We start from the raw sequence: 25,181 nt of genomic DNA on the forward strand, positions 1-25,181 counted from the left end.
ACGTCCTAAAAATAGGCCAAGATGGGCTTGGTAAACTAAGGTCCTTGGCTTCTACGGCACATGATTGAAAGAATAATGCCTAACCACAAATAACTTGTGTGACATTATTAATCCAACATGACCTCCACCAAGTGAATGCACTCGCAAGTCAACTGGCTAAGGAATACTCCACACCAGTCAACAAGACTATGCCATTCTCCTATCCTAAGGTGCACTCGAGTTCGGGTATAGAACTCATCTCACAGAGATCACCAAAGCAAACAGCAATTGTATATCAAGCAATTCAAACATTACAATCAATACAGTTATCCCAAATTGTACAAAAATATGTCATATAACAAATAACGATATAGCACAACAAGGGTGAAAAGTAGGCAATACCACCAAGGAATTTGTCCCCAGTGGAGTCGCCACTTTTCTGTAGCGGTGTATTCGTCACTTTATGATTTATTGATTAAATCAAAAGCAAAACATACAAAGAATCGAGTCGCCACCGCACTTTTATATATCCAAAGGATTGGCTAAAAAGCGAACAAAAGCCTAAGAAGTTTTACACATAGAAAACTAATGAAAAGATCAGAGAATCTGGGTAAGGGGTAAATCACGCAATGGGAAGGTGTTAGGCACCCAAAACGTCCTAGGTACTCCTAGGGAGCCCTTTTCACACTTGTTGAATGAAATTGTTATTTGTTATGAAATATTTATTGTGCAAACATGAATGGGATGATGAGAAAAGAATGTACAAGTTAATTATTTTTGTGTTTGAACGGATGAACCCGTTGCCTACGTACCTTTCCATGAAAAGGTAAAGGATCAAAACGCCGTAGTTCGGCTAAAAGATTTCCAAAAGTTAGTGAATTCATTTTAAAACACAAGCCCTAAGGTTTTTCATTACCAATGGGAGAAAACTCAACCTGAATCAACAATCCACCATGCGAGGACGGCTTCAACATACTAGTGAGGGGTTAACCCTATAATAAGTATGGAAGACTTACAATCAACTCACTAAGGATACGGTAAGATTTACATCAACCACAATGATAATTGAAACCTATGGCTAATGTATGAAAAAACTTAACAAGAATGGACAAAGCCATCAAAACAATTGAATGTGTGAAGTTAATTGATTATGAGTATTCACAAAATATGGTCAAGGTATGATTAGGATTCAATTCCGAAAGAAGTATTAGCAAAAGTGCAGTTTGAAAATCAAGGACTTAAGGTCCAGGTTTCTAATTTGAAAAGACATGAAGAATGTTTGCACAATATTTATCTCAAGTTTTGAAAGCAACATGTGAAAAGGGGTTTTTAGAACAAAGAGGGTATGGATGAAGGAGTGTAAAACTTCTCAGAAGGGTTCACCTCTTGAGATCATATGGAAAATGATCCAAGTGTGTCCTTTGGAATAGGCAACAAACGAGCAATAACAAATAAGCAAAGCAAATGGATACCGGATGCCAATAAATGGTCTTACTCCAATCTCCTAAACAAAAGTGGATACCGGATACCAATAAATGGATTTACACCAATCTCCTAAAACAAACAAAGATACCAGATGCCAATAAATGGTCTTATACTAGTCTCCCAAAGCAAAACAAAACTTGGATACCGGATGCCAATCTATCTGGACTTATACCAATCTCCAACAAAGCAAAACAAAACATGGATGTCAGATGCCAATCTATCTGGACTTATACTAACCTCCAACAGATGATCATGGGAGACAAATGCCAACAACATGGACTTACAATTGAATCCTCACATACAACAAACAAACACAAGCACTAAGCAAAGAGAACATAAGTGGCCAATGAAATGGTCTTATACTCAATCCCTTCCAAATCATGGGAACAATGGCCAATGAATGGACTTACAATTGTCCTCAATGGATCAACAAAGATGGTCACAAAGATATGAAATGATGATCATGCAATAATGAATAATTAATGATGATAAATGCACAAAGGCACACAAGCAAACATGCACAGATGAATGAACCAATAAACAATCAATGATTCGGTTAGCACACACTATACACAAGCAATTAGGCTCAAGCAAGGGTTAGACTTTAAAGTCAACTGGAATAGGGTAAATGGTGCTCTTAACCTTAACATTGAGAGTTAAGGTGAAGCAGATGAAAGGATATGAGGGGTGTGCCTCATGACTCTTATCCCTGGTCAGGGAGAGCTTCAAATGATAGAAGGTGTGGGAGTTCAGAAAGTTGGAACTCTCTCCACAAGTTAATGACTCTATAGATCTTGGGTTAATATCCATAATGCCTCAACATGTAATGTGAGCAAAGGGATGACACACAGACTAGCAGAAGATGGATTACACATCTCTTGTATTCTGCCAATTGCCTTATCAAAGGACTTTTCCTGCTTGGGGACAAAAATAAACAATCACAAGCATTGCCTCTTAAGGAGGACTTCAGACAGGTGCCTGACCACATAACAGGCCAGGTCTTCCAGACTACATGAAGAAGAGAATGTTATACCTAGGTTAAGCAACCAAGCAAAGCACAAACAAGTTCACAATGAACTTAGCAACTAATGTACCTGAAAACAATCCAACTCAATCAGTATACAAGTCAAAAAGGCAAACAGACAGTTAAGAATCAACAGTCAACAGACATAGTCAAACAAACAAGCCACAATGTGCAAAGCACAAGCTCAACTCAAAGGAGCTAAAAGCCACCTACAAAACAAGTCAAGATTAGTCCATATAAACCAAATAATCCATTCAATCAAGTGAATCAATCCAATTATGGCCATATGCTTCCTTAACCTGAAAACCAAACTCAAACATGAGAAGCAAACCACTAGGACAAGGCCTAGGGTCAAAGAGGGAGAAATAATTCAAAACAGAACATGAAAATTGACAAGAATCAAGCTCAATCAATTAAGAATATCATTGAAGCAACAGCATCAACCAAATTCATTTCACAAATCAAATAAGGCAAAGCATGCAAGTTGGAAGCTCATTGAAGCAACAGAATGAACAAAAGCATATTAATTCCAAAATGGTTCAATAAATCTCAAGCAAAATAATGGCTAAACAGCATTCATCACATGATCAACACACCAAAAATCAAAGCATTTGGACAAGTATAAGCATGGCAATCAAATTCCATAAGGCAAGGTAATCACAAACAAGCTCAAGTAGGACCACAAATGGTACATCAACTTAGCACAAGCCTAAAACAGAATTGACAAATGATAAAGACCTCAAACCAAAGCCACAATAAACTTCAATATGTCTAGAATCAATGTACAAAATTTCAAGTTCATATGATAAAGCACAAGCATTTCACAAATCATTGAAGTTCATGACTATTCAAAAGTCCACAAATGACCAACCAGCAAGAAAAAATACCAAACAAATCAGAATTCAATCCAAAAATTCCACAAAAATTCATGAGCAATTCTAACATCCAGAAGAAACATCATGCAAAAAATCACATCATTTGGCATTTATTTGGCATGGCAAAGAAAATCAACAAATCAAGCAAGCAAAGGTGTGACACACATTGTCGCACCTACATTAACCAGAGCATATCTCAACAACCATAAATGCTAAAAATGCAAACTCAACACTAAAATGACCAGCTAGATGTCTATTTTAAGCATGTCAATTTTCAGATTCACTGGATCAACCATCATTATTTCACAAAGAAAATGGCAAGCAAGGTACAAGATAGCACATGCATACACAAACCCTAGGCAAAATTAAAATCCATCCAGGCACAAATTGTGGAAAAATATCCAAAAAACACTAGACATGATGAGGAACAACATGCAAAAATCCACACATCATTTGGATGATTAATCATGGAGTTATGAATTTTCTAAGTGAAGAAAAAAATAAAAAAACACATGAAAGCATGGTATGAACATGGATGGAGATAAGGCAAATAAATCATGAAACATTTTGGAAAATGATGGAGCCAGGATTCGAAGCCATGTGCAATTTAAAATGCCAAGCGCGCCAAGGCTAAACGCAGTCGTTTTGGACCAAGCCCTAAGCGCATGCAAAGGCCATAATCCGCAGGTAAGGCGGATGAACACGCGGGTAAATCCGCAGGAACTAGCATGAAGGCCGTGTGAAAATCCGTAGGTAATGTGCAGCAACCAAGAACACGATGAAGATCTTCATGATCTTCATCTCCAGATTTCCAGAAATTCTCAAAGTGCACAGAAATTGGCAAGGCATATATCATTGTAAAGATCTTCCAACATACAACGTGAATACATGATCAAATCAACAAGAAACATAACAACACGCATGGATCGAGCAAATCAAATTTTCAACATGAAACTTCAAATCATCGAAACTCAGTGAATAATGCATGGAATCAAGTGGTTTAAAGCTCAGCATGTTCACAAGAAAAAGATCTATAAGAATCACATAATGAAATTGAGAAAAGAGAGGATCGATTTCAACACCTCTTGAAGAGCAGCTTTCAAATCCACAAGTTCCTGGCCTGGCTATGCTTCAATCGTGTTCCAGAGTGCTTGTATGAGTGAATTGGATGAGGTTTGGATGTTCAATTGAGCTTGAATCCACGGATTTTGCAATTCACCATTGATGTTCTTCAAGTTCAAGCTGCTTCAAATGGCACGGATTCACCTGGATCTTGCTTGAATCTTACTCAGTGATGATGTTAGATGATGAACTAAGCAATGAAAATGCAAATTGATTCAAGAATTGAGAGAAAAAAATGAGAGAAACGTTTGATGAAATTTTTGAGATCTAAAATTTGTGAAGTGTTGTTGTGATTTTCTGTTAGGATTATGCTTATATATGATCTCCTAATGATGCTTGTTAATCATGTTTAAGCTAATGCCAAGGGATTAAGGAAAACCAAGTGTTGAAGCAAATTGGCAAATTCACCCTCATGTGTGTAAAGCAATGCAACAGTACTCATTTTCAGCTTGGAATGAGTTCAAAAATCTGTTTGGAGGCTAATGCAAGTGGAAAAATGTAAAAACAATGCACCATTTTCAAATTGGAAATTTCCCTCCAAAATTCAAATGAAAATGCAAATATTTTTGTGATGGGAATGCATGATATGTGATGCATGCTTTGGATAGGACATGTCAAGAGAGAAATGTTGCAAAAAGAACCACTTCATTTGGCCATTTGGTGTGAAAGTTATGCATGCTTGAAGTTCAAATTCACTTGGCCATGATTTGATCATATCTCTCCAACCATAAATGAGAAATTCATGTTCTTGGACTTTTTGGAAAGGTGAGAGCAAGATATTCAACTTTCATGTTGGACAAAATTTCATTTGAAGCTTTCTTGATGATGTAATCTTGAGGAGAAGACCTTTCCATTTTTGGCAATTTCAAATTACAGGTCACTTACTATTTTTGGAAAGTTTTCATCTGACCTCAAATTCTTCAATGTTGATGTTTGAAATGTCAAATGAGACTTGTATGGACATGAATGAGGCCTCTCTAACCATCTCCCACCTTCAAATCCATGATTGAATGCACAGTTGACTTGTGTTGACTTTTCTAGGGTTTCAGTTGACCTAGCTATGCTCAGATGAAATTCAAGCCTCTACCACTTGAGATCTTGATTAAAAATGATATCATGGTTCATATGAACTCTTGTGAATGATCATGGTGCCCAAATTCTCAAGAATGGCCACCATCTATTGCTCAATGAATGCCTTTGACTGTCTTGACCTAGGATTGCTTCATCTGAAAGTAACAAAGTTAGATAACATATTTTTGTACTTTTGGTTAGTAAACAAATTAAAAGCAATGATATACATATGCAAAAACATGCTTGGTGATCAAGAATCACTCTCAAAAAGACAACCCATCCACAGGGAAGGGAGCAAGGTGCACAATGATCCTTGAGGCAATGATATGATATGATATGATGCCATGAGGGATCTTAGGGACAAAATTGGGATCTTACATTAAGCTATCACTTGGTTGATACTTAGGTAATATTCCTCTCTTGTTGGGGTTGGGGTTTTCCTCTGTTGATGATTTATTTTCCCCGACGAGGTATTACTTTGATAAGCCTTCCTCGTTGGATCTTTAGTTCGTTTGTTTTCTAACTGTGCGTTGGTTATTCTCGAGTCTTTTATTTTTTCCCTGTGGAAATTTGTTTATCCCCAGTCGATTCTCCCTGTGGAAACTATTATTCCCTACAGAGATCTTGGTTTACATTCATATCATATCATAAACATTTTGCGGTATCTTAGGGCCAAAAATTGGGTCTTTGATATTTAAGTTTCTTCAATCTTGTTGAGACGAAGATTTCAACCTTCATATCTTCAAATTGAGAAAACTTAAATAGGGGCACCTTTCATACCCTTTTTTTTAATCCTAATCCACCAAAATGGATGATTAATTTTGATGATGACTTGATCAAACTTTTGATCCAATTTGGGTGTGACTTCTCTTGTTTCCTTCTTCTTCATCTCTTTCTTTTCCCTTTGATCAACTGGATGGATTGTGTCCATCTTGTTCATGATGTGTGGATTGGTACTTGATGAACTTTCATCATTTCAAACCTACCTCTTAATTGATCATAGATCGTTTAAGGTACTTTGTATTGATGCATAAGTTTATTCTAAGTGTCATGAAATATGGATTAAAGTAATGGACCATCCTCCTAGCCTTTGTGCTTGATCATCCCATTTCTTTCTTTCTTTTTGTGGCATGTCTTTAGGAGAATGATTTACATATCATTTCTCTAACATGTATTAACATAAACATTATTATTGTCTGGCCTTAGATAGTTGTGACTTCTACGTAAGTCCAATTACAATTGCTTAACATAGCGCTAAATTTGTCCCAAAGAAAACAAAGGCATTTTTATTAGTGAGATTGTAAGTCTCTTATTCCTCATGGTATTATGTGAAAATGTTGCTCCTTTTCCATTTGTGAGAGCTAGTGGCATACTTGTTGATTTTATCAAGTTGGAGCTCTTCTCATAAATGATGTATAGGTTCATATTTTCATGCTTGTGAGTGGATAGTTGAGTGTTCTTCAAAAAGTGACCAAAACATCTTTTTTTCATCATCGATTACTAACATCCTTTACTAACACTTTACTTGTATTAACTTTTACTTCAAAGTCATTTACTTATGCTCTTTTATTTTATGTCATTTACTTTATACTTTATGTTTAGCATTTCATATCATATTGTTTGTGATTATGTCATTTGTTCTTTGTCTATTTGGACTTTTCTTTTATATCATTGTAAAAAAGACATTAATAAAGAAAAACCTAAAAAATAAACTTGGTTATTCTAACTCATGGAATTGTGATTACTATCCTTGGCATCATCGGGGAGTTAAGGACTTAGAACTAGGACCTTGGCCTTTGCTTTGGGCTTATGATTTGAGATTTTGGGATTCATCTGGTACCTTTGACTTGGGACTTCCCTTTGAAGACTTGGTTGAGTTAATTTTGTTTCATCTGATGCATGGATTACTGCTTGTTTATTCTGGCATGCTTGAGGCTTAATTCAAAGGAGGGAATTCTTGCTTGACTTATGTCATAAAGCTTGCTATTTTCTTTGTTAGATCTTTCCTCCCTAGCTTTTACTTTATGCTCTAGGATAGTCTCTTTTTCTCTTCCCCTTTCTTTAATTTTCAAATCTTCTCCCTCTTTTCAAAAATCTTCTTGTTTTCTAACTTGAACCACTTTCTCAATAAACCTTGACTTTTGTCAAGTGACTTTCAAAACAAATTCTTAATAAATTTTAATCCATCTTAAGAATGTTTAGACCAATTTCAAAAGACTAAAAAATGCATAATTCATTCAAATCATTTTGTGCCTTTGTGCACTTTTCCTTTTAAAATGTTTCTCAAGGTATTAGACATGAGTCATTTCCATATTTGAGATATAGTTCTCATATCCCCCATAGTATTGATGACAATTCTTTTTCATCTGTGAGAGCTAGTGGCATACTTGTGGATCCTTATCCAAGTTGAAGCCCTTCTCATGATGATGCAAAGTACTCATACTTGTGGATGACTAGTTGAGTATTCTCCTTAAAATGAAAAAATGTCTTCTCATAAAAAATGAATCAAAACAAACTCATTTGGTATTCTTACCATGAACTACGAGGTTTTCATTCTCCATTGCACTTTGTTGGTACGTAGGCATGAGACTTCAAAAGTCTTGGCAAACACAAAAATAAGGAAAAAATATACTTATTTTCCCATCTCTCCAGTCTTTTTACAAACAACACCCATTTTTCAAACCAAAAGGAACATTTCCAAAGAGGTTCCCATGGAGTATCATGGATGTTTAGGGTGCCAATACATTCCTTTTGCATAAATAACCCCCGGACCCTTATCTCTTTTATTAGTTTTTCTTTAAAACTTCTTCGGATTTTGTTCGTACTTATTCCCTTTTCCTTTGGAAACAATAAAAGCGCGATGACGACTCTTTCTTTGCGAGTTAAGTTAATTTATAGTTTAATCTCAAAACATTTATCGCTATAGTCAGGTCTAGTATAGATTATAGCATACATCAAAGAACCTATTATGTTAGCGTATGGGATGTTATTCATATAAGCTCTTTCGACCTCAGTACTGGGACACTAATTTGTGCTCAGCTTAAATTCAGGGTTTGTCGGAGTCACAACAGGCTTTGAATTCGACATACTAAATTTGTCGAGAATCTTCCGTAGGTGTGTCTCTTGAGATAAGCATAATTTGACTGTTTTTTGTCTCTTCGAATGTCAATCCCAAGAGTCCTGGATGCAGCTCCCAGATCCTTCATATCGAACTCATTATTAAGTTCATCATTCACCTTCATTACATCCTCGACATTGTTTCTTTCTATGAGAATATCATCCATATAAAGAAATAAAATAACAAATGAATTTCCATGTCTAAATCTGAAGTAAACACAGTGGTCAAACTGACTTCAAATGAAACCTATGTGTGCCATGAACTTATCGAATCTCCTATTCCACTGTCGAGGATATTGTTTTAGTCCATATAAAGATTTACTCAGCTTGCACACATAATTTTCCTTTCCCTTTTCTGCATACCCTTCAGGTTGCCTCATCAGGATTGTTTCATCTAGATCTTCATGCAAGAAAGTAATCTTCACATCCATTTGTTCTAGTTCTAGGTCGAATTGTGCCACCATGGAAAGTAACATTCGAATGGACTTATGCTTCACAACATGAGAGAACACATCATTGAAGTTGACGCCTTCTTTCTGAGTGAAACCCCTTGCGACTAATCTTACCTTGTATCTATTCGACGTCACTCCTTTGATTCCTTCCTTAACTTTGAAAATCCACTTACAACTGACTAACCTGACTCTAGCAGGTTTCTTGATCATTTCCCAAGTGTGGTTATCATGAAGAGACTTCGTCTCATCATCCATGGCCTTCAGCCATTCAATCTTATTCAGACTCCTCATAACTTCCTTATAGTCTCTAGGTTCTTCATCTAGAACCTCACTTAAAGAGATTAAGGCATAAGTTATGTGATCTACATACCCAAGTCTTTGAGGTGGCTTGATGACTCTTTTCGGCCTATCTCTTTCAAAAAGGGAGTCATCAACAATTTCCTCAACTTACTCAGTATCTTCAGCATCTTGTGCTTCTTTTTTTACTTGATCTGGGATAAGCAACTCAGCATCGACGTGCTCCACCTGAATAGGAATATCTTCATGTTCCAGCTCTTTTTCAGATATCTGTGCACTTCGACTAACGTCATCATTTTTCTTGAAAGCCATCTCAAAGCTCTAGGTTCGACCTTGTCTTGCCTAAGGTGAGCATAGGCTATGCAGCCAAACACTCTAAATTTTCCGAGATCTGATGAATGTCCCGACCAAACATTTCCATGTGTCTTCATATCTAACGTAGTCGAAGGACATATGTTTATCATATATGTTATTTTCGAAATAGCCTCTGCCTAAAACACCTTCTTTAACTCAGCACTAGTCAACATGCATCTAACTCTTTCTAAAATGGTTCGATTAAACCTTTCCGCCAAACCATTTTGTTGAGGAATACCTGCAGTAGTTATTTTCCTTGCAATACCAGAGGCTGCAGAAAAATTATCGAACGCCCCATTGCAAAATTCAAGGCCATTGTCGGTTCTCAACCTTTTGACCTTTCTGCTAGTCTGATTTTCGACCAGAGTCTTCTAACTTTTGAAGTTCTCAAAAGTTTCATCCTTAGTACTCTAGATGAATACCCATAACTTTCTGGAATAATCATCAACGATGGATAGAAAATACATTGCTCCTGAATGTGATTGACACCTTGCAGGCCCCCAAAGATCAGCGTGGATGTAATCAAGGGATCCATGTGTTCTTTGTTTGCATTTATTTAACTTCACTCTTCAAGATTTTCCAAGTACACAGGGTTCACAAAACTTCAACTTTTCGACTTTGTCTCCACCAAGTAGATTTTGTTTCCCTAATTCGACCAGACCCCTTTCACTGATATGGCCTAATCTCATGTGCCAAATTTCTGTCTTCGACAAAGGTTTCATGGATGCAACATTTGTAGAGTCATTGACAACTTCAACCTCAAGGGTATACAAGCCTTGTTTATTCACGCCTCTTAAGACTTCCTTCGACCCCTTCATGACTTTTAGAATACCTTTCTCTCCTTTTAAAGTATATCCTTTATTGTCAAATTCACCAAGAGAAATCAAAATTCTCTTTAAATCAGGTACATACCTGACTTCAGTCAACAACCTTATTGACTCAACATGGAGCTTGAATCTCATAGATCCAACACCTGCAATCTTACAAGCTTTATTGTTTCCAAGCAATACATATCCACCATCTTGATCACATAGTTCCTCGAACAAGTCTTTGTTTGGAGTCATGTGTCAAGTGCCACCTAAATACATAATCCACTATTTACTTGAGTCGTCGCTTAAAACCACAAGAATATCATATGAGTTGAAATCATGTTGAACAATGTTTGTGTTGCCATTATCCTTACCTCCATGAACTTTCATGCATTCATGGCACACTTTTCTTGTATGACCCTCCTTCTTACAATGATAACATAGAATACTAGATGCATCACCACTATAAGATTTCTGCTGACTTTTACCCTTCTTCTTGTCGAACTTGCCATCTCTCTTTATGAATTTTGCCTTAACCGACAAGCATTCACCAGTCGAAGATGGTTTGTGCTCCTTTCGTTCGTTCAAATCCTTAAAATACAAGGTTGATTAAACTTCTTCAATGGTCAGAGAATCTCTTCCATACAAGAGAGTTTCTTTGAAGTGAGCATGTGACCTAGGAAAAGCACACAACAACAACAATGTTTGATCTTCATCCTCGATCTTGACATCGATATTTTCAAGATCAAGAATTAGCTTGTTGAACATATCCAACTGGTCAGCCAGAACTTTGCCTTCACTTATCTTGAATGAATACGGAGCTTGCTTCAGGTAGAGGCGATTGACCAACGATTTGGTCATGTACAAACTTTCGAGTTTCACCCATAATTCTGACGTCGTCGTCTCCTTTGAAACCTGTCGAAGAACCTTATCACCAAGGCTCAATAAGATGGCAATGTGGGCTTTCTCTACCATAGTCGTTTTTTCTTTGTCCGTTAATGCAACATCCATGGTTTCGGCTCCCTTCAATGCTGTAGGAGAATTGTCATCCAAGGCGCAGTGGAATTTAAAAATTTCTCCATTTAGTGATCCTTACGAATGGGCATGATCAGTGATAGAATCCTTACCTCTTGTGGCGATTCAAACCTTTGGTGCAGATCTCTGATAATGATCAAAACCTTTGATACAGATCCACGGGGCGATCACGAACGTTGAACGATGACAACGTCTCTACTCAGTCCACACGAACGGATTCCTTCAATCGCAGTGCTAGCTGTTATGAATGAAGGCTTTGAGTGAGAGAAAAAGGGAAACAAAATTCCAAGTCTCTACTTGAATTTCAGTCTGAGTGGAGTCACAATGCTTCTACCCAAGGGGTTCTATTTATAGAACCACTTGTGTGGGCTTCAAGCTAAAAAGCCCACTTAAGTGTATTTTGCTCATATCTCATAATATGTCAAAATCACTTAAGTATTTGGTACCTTACCATATTTCGTTTCCACTTAAGTGCACCGTACCTTACAGTGTTCCTTAGTTACTCTATTTCTCATCAATCTGTCCTTTGTGTGTGACCCTATAGGTTTTCGCGACGTTGGCAATTATATTAAATCACGCATTTAACATAATAAACAGTGAGCGGTATCTAGCAACACATCACTGCTACCCAAGTCACGAAAATGTCATGTGATCTGACAAAACCTCCTGTGATAATAATTATGTGTATAATTACCCCTTTGCCCTTATGTCTATATTGAACACAAGGTATAGACCGTGTCACCCTTGTCCAGTTCAATATTGGGCCCATAGACATTTATCCTGTTACGCAGGATTGGCAAATTCCATCTAGGACACTCATGTCCCTCAGCATGCTTCGTGGAGTACCCATCAACTGTCTTTATGGTTATCCAGTTACGGACAACGTTGGATCAGCAATAAAGCACTCGACTCTACATCTAGAATCCATAGTGGTTTCAGGTCGAAGAGTGGCATACACTATTATCACCATGAGAATAACTTATGACACTTTGCATAACTTTCTATATAGTATTCTCATAGCGGGTCAATCCGGTATAAATATTACTCCTAATATTCATACCTATGTTTAAGACTTGATAACTCTTTATCCATGATCCATGAGATGTGATCATCAGTCTACAAACATAATAGTCTTAATGCTTTAATGTTATCCCACTTCACATTAAAGCTCGACTACGGATACTTTAAGAACAGTGCCCTTATGTTTAATGTGTTCTCATGATTAAGTCACACTTAATACATTAAACGGACTATCTATTCTAGGGACTTTATTAATAAACCATAATAAAGAAAATGCCTTTAAATAATTCGATACAAGTACCAAAAGTATTGGCCTCTAGGGCTTACACCAACAAATGCTTCTAAGCAACCATGTTGAACCAGTAGGGCTTTCATCTTCAAGTGCCACATACCGAAATCTTTCACTCTGGTAAACTTTTCAATCTCATATTTTGTTGACGACATCTTCTCCACACTCACCGCACCAATTTGTTGTGAAAAACGATGTCGGAATAACAAAGTATAATTGGTTCCTTAATCGACAAGAAACCTACAAGGGTAGGAAAGAGGGAAGCAAGAAGAACATAATGAAATTGGTTATAAACCGTTATTCTTTACTTTCTCTTAGGAACAAGATTACAAGTGTTACAAATTAGCAAATAACCTCTCTCACCCTAATTAGGATTTGCGTCATACAATGAAGAGAGACTAATATATTATTTATAAAAAAAAACTAACACACTAAACTAATTAGCTTTTACACACAGACTCACAACACAAGCTAACTTAGAGAACAAATAAACTTAAACAATTGAACATAATAAACAAGCTTAATCTAACATGCTAACAATCCTAACATACTTCGACTATAACATGTGAACAGACTTCAACGGCATGTTAATGATTATGTCGGATTATCGAACCAAGAAACTATCATTCGACAATACTAGAATTCGATCAAATATCTCACAATGAAAGTGATGCATGGTGCGTCCGAAGATGTATCTGTAAAATCTTAAAACATTTTTTATTTTCTATAAGGTGTTATAGAAATAATTATTTGTTATATAAATAAATTACATAAATAATTATTTTATAACAAATAATTATGTTATAGAAATAACTTATAGAAATAATTATTTGTTATATAAATAAATTACATAAATAATTATTTTATAACAAATAATTATGTTATAGAAATAACTTACATAGTAATTAATTTGTATTAATAACTATTTTTATAACAAATAATTATGTTGTAGATTTAACTAAATATGTGATGTAAAATATAAATAAAATATTTACTTTAATCTAATATATGGGACATTTCAAATACTTCATTTTTATTTGTTGCGAATAAAAATGATAATTTGATCTTGAGAAATACTCTTTAAAAATTTCAAATAAATAAAATATATTTTAAAATAATTTACTATTAATTTTTAATGCATTAACTACTTTTTTTTTTATAAAAACTTGTTTTTTTATGTTTTTAAAAAGTGTCTCTGACGCATTTCCTTGGAAAGTGGATTGTCTCCCGTCACATTATAGTTCAATTAAATCTGGACCATTCAAATATATACTCAAAATATAAAAAGAAGAAGATGCTTTTAAGGGTTTGAATTCAAACTGGATCATATCCAGTGTAAATCCCACTGGAGGCAATCCCCTCCCCATTTCCTTGTCATATATTACTGTAACCAAACAAACTTTGACTTTTCAAACTTCAAAACATTTTAACTTCTAACAATTTAGTATATAAAAAAACATGACATACTTTGAATTTTTTGAAACTACTGTCTCTCGCACCCATATGGCAGCATTACAGTGCATGTATTCACAAGTTTTGGTGAGATAAATTCAATCAATAGTGATGAAATTAAATTGAAAAGAGTGTTTCAATAGCAAAAGTTTTAGGCTGTACAAGCTCAACTAGTCACTTTCCTCATGGCAAAAGTACCTCAAACTCCTCAATTTATACTTAAAATCCCAATATGGGGGGGTATAATGGAGTTGAGCTTCTCTTAATTGTTCATGATATCTTATCTTATTATCCAAAAATGATAACTTGGAAACAAAATCTCAAAGGGACCAGTAGAGTAGTAATGTGGGACAGTGAGTAGGAAGAACACTGTGTAGAGGCCGGGAATATCTGTGCTAGCTTCATGTTGCCGCATGGCGATGCTGTGAAAAATGCCATGCAATGAGAAATGAAAAGAAAGAGAGGCCTTTGAGGAGTGGTTTTTCTCTGGTGTGAAAATTGGGAAGCTATCTGTGCTAGCTTTCATGTTGCCGCAATGTGACGCCTTGAAAGTCGCAGTGCAATTTCCAAACATAGACTAAGAAATGAAAACAAAGTGAGGCCTTTGAGGAGGGGTTTTTCTCGGGCGCTTCCTGAAATTCACAACTTCAACCCGCCCACATGGCTCAGCTTCAGAAATAGATGACTCCGGTTCCGAATTAAGGTTATCACTCATAGTGAAGTCAATTGCTTCAATTTTGGGAGTGATGGTGCATCTACCACTTTGGTTGAAAACTAAACTCCTTTTTGTGTGATGATTAGGACCTTGGCTTTGAGGCTCCACTGAAAGCGCTGAGATCTATCAACAACACATGATTTGAGTTAATGCGATGTAATAGGAAACAGCAAAATTTTACCATTACTTTAGAGCATGTTTGTTTACCTTGCATATAATTGAGCACCAGCGACTGCGCTCGTCTTGCAAGTGTTTTCCACATTCTTCGCATGTAGTACCTCCCAATTTAAATCTTGCGGATAAGTTGCTTTCTTTTGATTTAGATTCAGGGCATTGATCACCAGGTTTAGATTTATAGATTGGAGGCCGAGGTTTTAGATGCACAATCCTTTCATTATTGGATATGTAAGTCTGATAAATCACAGAAACCATTGTAAGTGTGGATGTGGATGATCAATAACAAATTGGTGCATACTTCAACAATTAAGCAAATAGTTAGATTGAGTGTGAGAGTGTATACATGGACAATGTTCAATAACAATGATACTAGTAGAAAAGAAAAATAAACACAACTTATTTCATGGAGAAACAACATTAGAACATTCATAATATAACCCATATAGAAAATTTAGTCACTGTAAGTAATTTCAACAGGTTAACAACATTAGAGTTTATCACCAACCAGAGAAACACAAATGAAATCAAGCACAATATAGAAGCAATTAAGCAGATTAATGCAAGTAAGTTGGATTAAATCAGAGAGAAAATGAAACAATGATTCAGTAGTATACTATATCTTGGGACAAAAGAGACCTGAATATTTGAGCAGTCAAAATGCTTGTGCAAATCGGAATGCCGAAAAACATCCTGATAGGAATATCTGTATATCTGAAACATTGTATGCATGGAATGAGCTTCCTTACAGTGCCTACACATTCTAACAGCACAATCTACACAGAAAGTATTGTTCTCGTTAGATCGAAGATCATGATGATCATCACAATAACCAGAACTACTATTCATAAGTTCCCTAATCCAATCTCTATTCCTTTCCTTTGGTGAATCATTCTTCCCCACCTGCAAAATCCATCATTCAGTTTAACCACAAAATATCAATTCAAGAACCCTAAAAAACAAAAATAAAAACTCATTTCATTATTTCAACAATCAATAACTGAAAACAGTAAACTTGAAACAAACATCAAAAACCTAAACCTAATCTCAGATATTCAAACTGCAATTGAAAAATCAACTAAATCTTCACATGCAGATTGCAAATTACTATTATCATAGAACAATCAACATTTACAGAAAAGATTACTGAAATCATCAGAATAAGTTCAACTAAACATCATCAGAATAAGTTCAACTAAACATCATCATCATCAAGAATCAACCAAATCTAAAAATTGTTCTTACCATTTCTTTGGTTTCAGATTTGGATACTCAAACAAGTAGAAGATGCGGCGTGAAAAAGCAGAGAGAGAGAGAGATTGAAATAAAGAAAAAGTTATTATGAGTTCTTATATATATATATATATATATATATATATATATATATATATATATATATATATATATATATATATATATATATATATATATAATTGTGATTTTAATTTTAATTTTAAAATTAAGATAATTATTAATTAAATATATAATAATATAAAATTATTGTAACGTTGGGAAAAGTGAAATATGAAGAAAGAAAAAACGTTTCTTTTGGGGCAAGGGTTAAAGTACCGTACAATCGGCGGGAAGTTGAATGACTTCATACCGTTAGATTAGAATGTGATCTAACGGTGGTAGTTTGTTTGCAGTGAATGTTCTGTGGGACCCAATACGAGTAGAAAGTTATTGGAAATCCCAAAAAGTTCGCTAGCTGCTCCCCACCGATTTCCCGCCAATTTAACCGAAATTCTCGGAATATTTAATTTTCGTTTTTATTTATTTATTTATTGTAAATAAATTAAATTATGTGGTGGCCCAAAAATACTATCCTAGGGTGAGAGTGGCAGTTCAAAGATATAAAAGCATTCACGAGACGTGTGTTTTACATTTAAAAGTTTCAAATTTTGAAAGCTACTTCAATTAATTTTATTTATATCGTGATTTAATCAATTTTTAGATTTGAAAATTTATTGACTCGAGGTCTGTTCAATTTTAAAGTATTTTAAAGGACTACATAATTGATTGAATTAAATTCATTTAATTAAATTTATGGATAGATATTCAATTCATCAGATATATTTTTATGGTAGGTTTTAAATACGATAAATCAACTTTAAAATAATCATATTTTTTATTTTTTAATAATAAATTTATTTTAAAAATAATAATTAAAAAAACCATAAAAAAGTGGTCCTTTATTTTTTTCAAAAAAAATATTATAAAAATAATAATTAAAAATGTTTTTTTTTCTCTTTCCCTCTCTTTTTCTCTAACCATACTATTAATGATCCATAAAATAAAATAATCTTAGAAACTTATAAATAAAAGGTTCATGTAAGAATCTTAATCGACGCACAAATCATCTGAGAAACCTTCTCCCCATCTAAACAGCCTTTAAGATAACATTCTTTTTTATAATTAGTGGATGATACTTCTCAGTAATATCTGAGCACGCTTATGGTATCATCGCCAACGTAGCACAAACGATAATAATATCAATAATGGAAGAACTAGTCATCGAGACTAGCACAATAAAAGAGTCTTAAAAACATCTTGAGAGAGACGGAGTATATATTATTTAGCAACCACTATCACGACTATTTTCATTATCGTTACTCAAGACACTAAACAAAAGAACATAATGAGTTCGCCCTACCCAAAAAAGGAAAGGTGACGACTTCCACATTAGGCCAAATCATAACATGGAAAAGTCCAATCACTAGGCTCCTCACCCCATTCGTAAATATTACGATGAAAATGGCATCAGACTGTGCTCTTATTATTATTATTATTATTAATAATAATAATAATAATAATAATAATCAACTAAGTCTTATTTTATTAAGTGGTATTTGTTACATTGATCAATTTTCGCCATAATACTCTATCCAGGACCATATTTTGGATATCTCATTAAGGGAAATAATGGTAGATTATCTATAAATAGAGACTTCATACAAGAACCTCAACCATATCATATTTAATCATCACTATGGATCTTTGCCCATGGCACATTGCAAAAGGCCCATACCAAGTACAGCAAGAACACCTTTCAATAAAAGGAACAAAACTCGCAACTTAAATGATTTATGTTCCTACTATATCACAATGGATTCACTTGTCCTATGTTAAAAATATGGAAAGAGAATGAACCTTGTGGGCATAAGAATATTTGAATACCTAAGAGTTAAATAATCTATGTTGGGGATCGCCTTAGCAATGGAAACATGAGTTTTAAAGGAAATTAGAAAGGTATACTCATCAGTTATGGCATTGTAGGTTGCTATTCATTTCTCTCTACCATTAATGTTTTACTTGTTAATGGAGGAATGCATAACATATTCTAAATTGCAAGTGTACTAAATTGTCATGGTGATAAAAAAATGATAGAGCCACATAATGTCAAACTTAAAGACAGTTAATCTTTATTTAATTTTAATTTCATTATTTTGATTGAACAAAAGTTTAGGGTTTTTAATTGGGTTGATAGAAAGAGATGATTAATAGATGAAGATAAAATGCAAAGTAATGAATAAAAATATATTAGTAAAGATGTTAGGGATTGATTATATTGGTTGTGTTTTCCTCGAATGTTCTAAATAAATCTTATAACACCCACATATAATATACATCTAAAAAATATATTATACATAGTGTAGTATTTTAAATATTGTCCACCTTTTTACTATTACATGTGTTTTAGTTGCATTTTATCTCGAATGAACGAGATAGTTCATTTATTAGTAAATTGAGTATAAGGAGTAGGAATATGAGGTCTTGAATTCAAGTTTCACTTTTCTCACTTTTTATATTTTTCTCTTTTATCTTTTTTCACAAAAATTGTATTTTTTATTTATTTTTAAATTAATTTTTGTTTCTTTTCTTTATTAGGTATTTTTTAAATATTTAATTTTCATTTCTTTCGTTTTATTTAATAAAATTAATCAAAAAATATTAAAAATTAAAAAATATCAAAAGTGTTCATATCCAATGTATTTTGTCAATCTTTTTTGATTGGTGAATTTTTTTATATATAGTTTCTAATTGATTGTACTTTATCACAATTAATTCATTTTCATTTGCAGTGATATAATTTGTCTTATAAATAAGATTCATTTCCGTTTTTCAGAGAGGATTACACAGAGATTCATACAGAGTCCCAAACACGTTTTTGAGTCCCAACTTTGTTTTAAAGAGTTTATTTTTATTGATTTTTTATAAAGTAATATGATGATTTCTTATGCCTCTTTATTTTTCTTGTAAAAATCATTTGATCAATAATATTAACACCACTCTTACACCTATTACACGTAGAGTTTCACAGGGTCTCAAAATTTTTTAAGAGCCCCAATTTTTAAGTAGTTTTATATTTTTTCTTTTATTTTAAATTTTTTTTTTAAATCGCATGATGACTGTAATTTGATGCTCCCCTCTATTTTTATGATTATGCATTCTTGTCATTATTATATAATATTCACTAACAATTCATTGTATAAATCATCATCCGAATTTCTAACCTGTAATTTCTTTTTAGCACTAACACAATAACATAATTTATATACATATACTTCTATTATTTTATAAAATCATGTAGTCGTGTTTATTTATAGTTTCATAAATATAATTTGCGTAAATCATCTTATAGTATTTATAAATATAATTATTTTATGTTATTAATTTATCATATCAACATACTAGTGTTCATTTTTATATATTTGATTTTACTGTTATATATATTTTGGTGTGTTAGAAATAGAAAAATATTATTTAATTACATATAAAAAGTGTTTTTTTAGAATATAAAAATTCATGATGGATGATTGTAATTTTTGGAAGTTTATATATATTTGAATTTATTTTGTCATTATAATATTTTCTAATTTATAATGTTGTATAGTGAAGATATCACAAAGCAACATCAAACTTTCCTGTTAGGTTATGCTTGTAATTTGTTACGTAAATTGCAATTTTATTTTCAGGCAGCTTCTGTGCAGATTCGTCGATCGAGTTCAAGGTAACAGAGGCATCAAGCACACAGTTCAATCTCACCACTGACAACACTTTATATTATAACTTCAAGTTCAACATTATGGCGAACAATTCCAACAACACGATGAGAAGTGAAAAATTCAAAAGAAAAACACACATTCAAATAACCATCTCAAACCTTCATAAAATTCAATTTCTTCAACTAATCTTAAAACAACAATAGTAACTCAAATCTAGTTCAACACAGAGAGAAAATGAATCAAATAATTCCGAAGACATACAGATCCAATTTGACATAAAAGAAGAAGAGAAATCAAAGCTCGTCAGAGTCTCATCGGATCCCGCACGAATTCGACCAGAAACCATTGTTTCTGAAAAATCTCTGATCATCGCACCACCATTTGTGCGAAATGGCCGACGAAACCCCCTCCCTTATTCACACACATCCACCAACGAAAACCACCACAAAGTCGTTGCACACATCAAGACCGATGCTAGTCCGTCCCCCCGTCATCCTCACCTTCGATGCATTGCCACATAAATCCTATGTCACGCACAATCACTGCCCAAATCGCTATTCCTTTCTTTTTTTCTTTTTTTCGATCTGTTCTTTGATGATGGTGATGAAACTATGAGTTTGAAAATTAATTTGAGATAGAGCGAAGAAATGATGTGAAGGAATTTTGAATTTTGATCTTGTGCTGGAAACCGAGTTAAGAGAAAGAGAAATGTTATATCCCTTTCAAAACGTGTGGTATGTGTTTGTGCATTTTCTTTGTTATCTAATATCTAACTAATAAAAACAATTCCTAATTACTCTCTAATTTATCCTTTTGATCAAATCTATTTTTAACTAAAACAAAAGAGTATTACTGACTTTTTCAAAATTCCTGAATTATTAGAGATTTGGCAATTAATTTTGCTGAGGTGTCATTTCTTAGTTTATTCTCACATATATGATTTATACAAAATACAAAATGGGATACACGAGGAACGCTTTGGGATACGCAGACACCAATTCATTTTATGCCTCTTTGAATTCCAATTCAATTTGGAAAATTGAGTTTCATTTATAATTGTTTTGGGAATTAGAAAACCCTATCTACACCATGGTTTTACAAATTCATTCTTCTTCCCCTTTCAACTCATTCATGATATCTTTTTGTTTCCCCTTTCAATTCATTCACAAATTGAAAACCTATTTCCGTCACTCATTCACAAATTCTTTCTTCTTCCTCTTTCAACTTTTCCATTCGGTAAACTCCATAACCTTTCCACAATTTCATTGATAATCATGTTTCTTCTATTTTTTGAACGTATTGTAACCTACTAATTAGGTTTCATATTTTTTCAGAATTTACATCAACGATGGCGCGACCGATTGAATCCGTGATGGACATTAACGATTCTAAAGATTTGTGGAAGATTGTTGTTCGTTGTAGACATCTCTGGACTGTGAGAAGTTCGTCAAACAAAGAACACCTTGAACTAATTTTGGTTGATTCTAAGGTATTATTTTCACTGTTAGTTGTTTATGTTTTAATTTTCGTACTTATTTCTATATAGTTAATGATTATCTGAAACAAATTTGGCACATTTTTATTTTTTATGATTAAAAGTTGGATATGATACAAGCAATTGTACCATTCCATCTGGTGTCGAAATATGTGGGCGATCTTGCCGTAGGAGCTTCATATATCATGCAGAACTTTAAAGTCTCAAACAACGATTTCTCCTTTAAGTCTACTACTCATGGATACAAGTTGGTATTTTGTGGTTCAACTTATGTTAAGAAAACGGAGCTCCCGGAGATTCCTATAGATTATTTCAACATTCTTGGTTTGGCGTCCATTGCTGATGGAAAATTCCAGCCTAATGTATTGGTTGGTACGTTGATATTTATATATATTATTCACCTATTTTATTTGGATTATCTTGTATGTATGCTTACATTGTTAATCAAACTTTTGAAGACGTAGTTGGAGGAGTTACTGAAATTCTGCAGACTCAGATAAACTCAGATAACAACAAAAGCAAGTTTGTGTTTATGATCACTGACATGAGGTATGAAAACATTTGAGTTCGTATACTCAAAAAATTATTTACATTGTATTCGTTTCCTTTTTGTTGGTTTCCATTCTGTTAAAAATCATAAAGTGTTTTGCTTTTGTTTGTTGTGGTGTAATTGAACCACAACATCTTTGCTTTTTTTATTGGTAGCAAAATTGTCGTGCAGTGTACACTATGGGGTAATTTTGCATTGCAATTTATGAATACTACAAGAACCATGGGGAAGATGTGAACATTGTTATTCTATTACAAAACGCAAGGATAAAGGCTGCGCGAGGTAAACGTTATCGTGTTTTGTTGATAATTTAAATACCCAATGTACTTGCTTCATTATGCTGATATTTAGTTGGTGTTGAAGGAGGTTTTCCTTTAAATGTATCTAATGCTTGGAGTGGCACAAAGCTGATCATTAATGATATTAGTAATGTTGAAATTAAGAAGCTGAAGGATAGGTATTTCACAAACATCTTGGCGTATCAGATTTCCCTTATGATTTTTTCGTACAATGTCGTACATGGTGATAGAATTTTACTCTATATTGATTCTTTTATATAATGACTCGCAGCCTAAATGCTGAACTGCCAAAGCTTTCTTCATCAAGTTTGCAAGTTGAAACAACTCAAACCTCACAGTATTCCGATTTTGATAAATTTATATGAAAGGCCGAAGTCATTAGTTTGGCTGAGATCGCGATGCTTAAACAAGTATGCAGGCTGCACATGAAACTTTAATTTGTTCTTAATCTTTATGTTATTTATATAATATAAGTGAAAATTCATTTTACAGGAAACAGGCTGCGGCTTTTGCACGGGAAAGGAGAAAACAAATTCTACAAAGAAGAATCTCACAATCTCATGATGAGAACTTTGACAAGAATTCTCCAAGTTGTTTCAGGATCAATACTCCATCATTTACTCATTTAGTAACACCACCTTCCAATATAACTTCTCCACATTCTAATGCAAGAAACTTGAACATGAGTGCGCAACCAAGTACTTCTGCTTACAAATCCAAAAAACAACTGAATGTGGGTGCTATTCAATCCATGAGTGTGAAACTTTTAAATTATTTTGCCAATGAGAATCATGATCCCTCTTTTTCATCCACACCCAATTCTCCTGTACATGATGCATCTACTTTCAATTCTGTTCCAAATTTTAACATTGCTATGCATAACTCTGTTGATGATACATCCACTGATGATTCTATCAGTGACAACTCTTGCGAATTTAATGTTGCAGATGGAAATTATGATTCCAGTTCCAGTCTTGATGATGACGAAGCCTTTCAATACAATTCCTCATCAATTAATTCTTGCAATATTGGTATGTTTAACTCTAACATTTGTTTTACTTATAACTTTTCATTTAACAGACTTAGCAAATTTAATAAATGCATTATAATATTCAAAAACGTTTCTTTTAAATAGATTATTCTGATATTGGTGATCCTACGGTTGAGTGCACACATTGTGGAGCACTTATGTGGTATCAAGAAAAAACGAAGAAAGGAAATAATTGTTCAGTTCCTAAGTTCCAACTATGTTGCGGAAACGGAAAAGTTGTTTTGCCACTTTTGAAAACACCACCATTATTACTTCGGCGTTTATTGTTTGATAATAGCGAAAGCGAAAGTATAAATTATCAGCAATATTGTCGATTGTACAACATGATATTTGCTTTTACATCATCGGGTATGAAGGTCGACAACAAATTTCAAGATGGAAGGGGACCACCTAATCTAAGAATACATGGACAAGTCTGCCATCGGATTGGGAGCATGCTTCCTTTACCTGGAGAATCTCCAAAGTTTGCTCAACTATACATTTTCGACACCGACAATGAGGTTCAGAATAGAATTGAAGCAATAGGGTGAGTTTATATTCTTCATACGATTTACTTCATGATTAAAAATTCCATAATTCTAAAAAATATGCCATCACAGTATACTATTAATATATTTTGAATAGACTAACCTTTGGAAAATCAATATGCAGGAACAACCCCTATATTATTCCAGATACTGTTAAAAGATTGAAGCTTATGTTGGATAAGTTCAACACACATGCTAAGTCTTTTAGGATGGCAGCAGATAGATTGAAAAATTGCAGTTTACCTGATCTTAAGTTGAAATTAATCTCTGACAGATCAACAGACGGCAGGACCTACAACCATCCAACTGTTTCAGAGGTCGCCGCGCTTATCGTTGGTGATGTTGATACAGGTCATAAAAGAGATATTCTTCTTGAGAGACAGAGTGGACAACTGAAAAGAATAAGTGAGTTTCATCCAAGTTATTTGTCATACCAGTATCCACTGTTGTTTCCTTACGGTGAAGATGGATTTAGAGTTAGCGTTCTTCTTAGGGAAACTAATTCAAAAAAACCAATGAAGAGGAATAAGCTTACAATTAGAGAATGGCTTGCTTTTAGGATTCAATCTAGGAATAATGAAGCACAAACACTATTACTGTCAAGAAGGTTGTTTCAATAATTCTTGGTTGATGGATTTACGATGATGGAGTCCCAAAGATTAAATTATATAAGAAAACATCAAAAAAGGTTGCGTGTTTCTAAATATGGCAATTTGAATGATGGAGAACAGAATTCCAACACTCAAGGTTCCAACAAAGGTAAAAGAGTCGTTTTACCGTCGACTTATGTTGGAAGTCGAAGGTTCATGGAACACCTTTATTTTGATGGCATGGCTATTTGTAGTCACTTTGGTTTTCCGGATCTTTTTATCACATTTACTTGCAATCCTAACTGACCTGAAATTTAGAGATTGGTTGCCAAAAATAACTTGAATTCTCAAGATCGTCCGGATATCATTTCTAGAGTCTTCAAGATTAAGTTT

At 34.0% G+C, this 25,181-nt stretch overlaps 1 protein-coding gene across 1 annotated transcript; it reads right to left on the minus strand.

The window, feature by feature from the left end:
• Positions 1-14,478: 14,478 nt before the first annotated feature.
• Positions 14,479-16,630, minus strand: LOC127106481 (uncharacterized). The gene is made up of 4 exons (XM_051043768.1): positions 16,516-16,630; positions 15,910-16,173; positions 15,304-15,507; positions 14,479-15,219 (listed from the first exon to the last, which is right to left on the minus strand). The coding sequence occupies exons 1-4, from the start codon at positions 16,516-16,518 to the stop codon at positions 14,959-14,961; spliced, it is 732 nt and encodes a 243-aa protein (XP_050899725.1). The 5' UTR covers positions 16,519-16,630; the 3' UTR covers positions 14,479-14,958.
• Positions 16,631-25,181: the final 8,551 nt, after the last annotated feature.

This window comes from Lathyrus oleraceus, chromosome 7, assembly GCF_024323335.1.
Source record: "Lathyrus oleraceus cultivar Zhongwan6 chromosome 7, CAAS_Psat_ZW6_1.0, whole genome shotgun sequence".
Classification (NCBI taxonomy): Eukaryota; Viridiplantae; Streptophyta; class Magnoliopsida; order Fabales; family Fabaceae; genus Lathyrus; species Lathyrus oleraceus.

Bases quoted from the DNA above. Each gene is read 5' to 3' on its own strand.
- LOC127106481 (XM_051043768.1), bottom strand. The intron at 15,508-15,909 runs GTCTCTTTTGTC...GTGATTTATCAG, and splicing joins TTGACTGCTCAAATATTCAG to ACTTACATATCCAATAATGA. The intron at 15,220-15,303 runs GTAAACAAACAT...TGTTGTTGATAG, and splicing joins GGTGCTCAATTATATGCAAG to ATCTCAGCGCTTTCAGTGGA.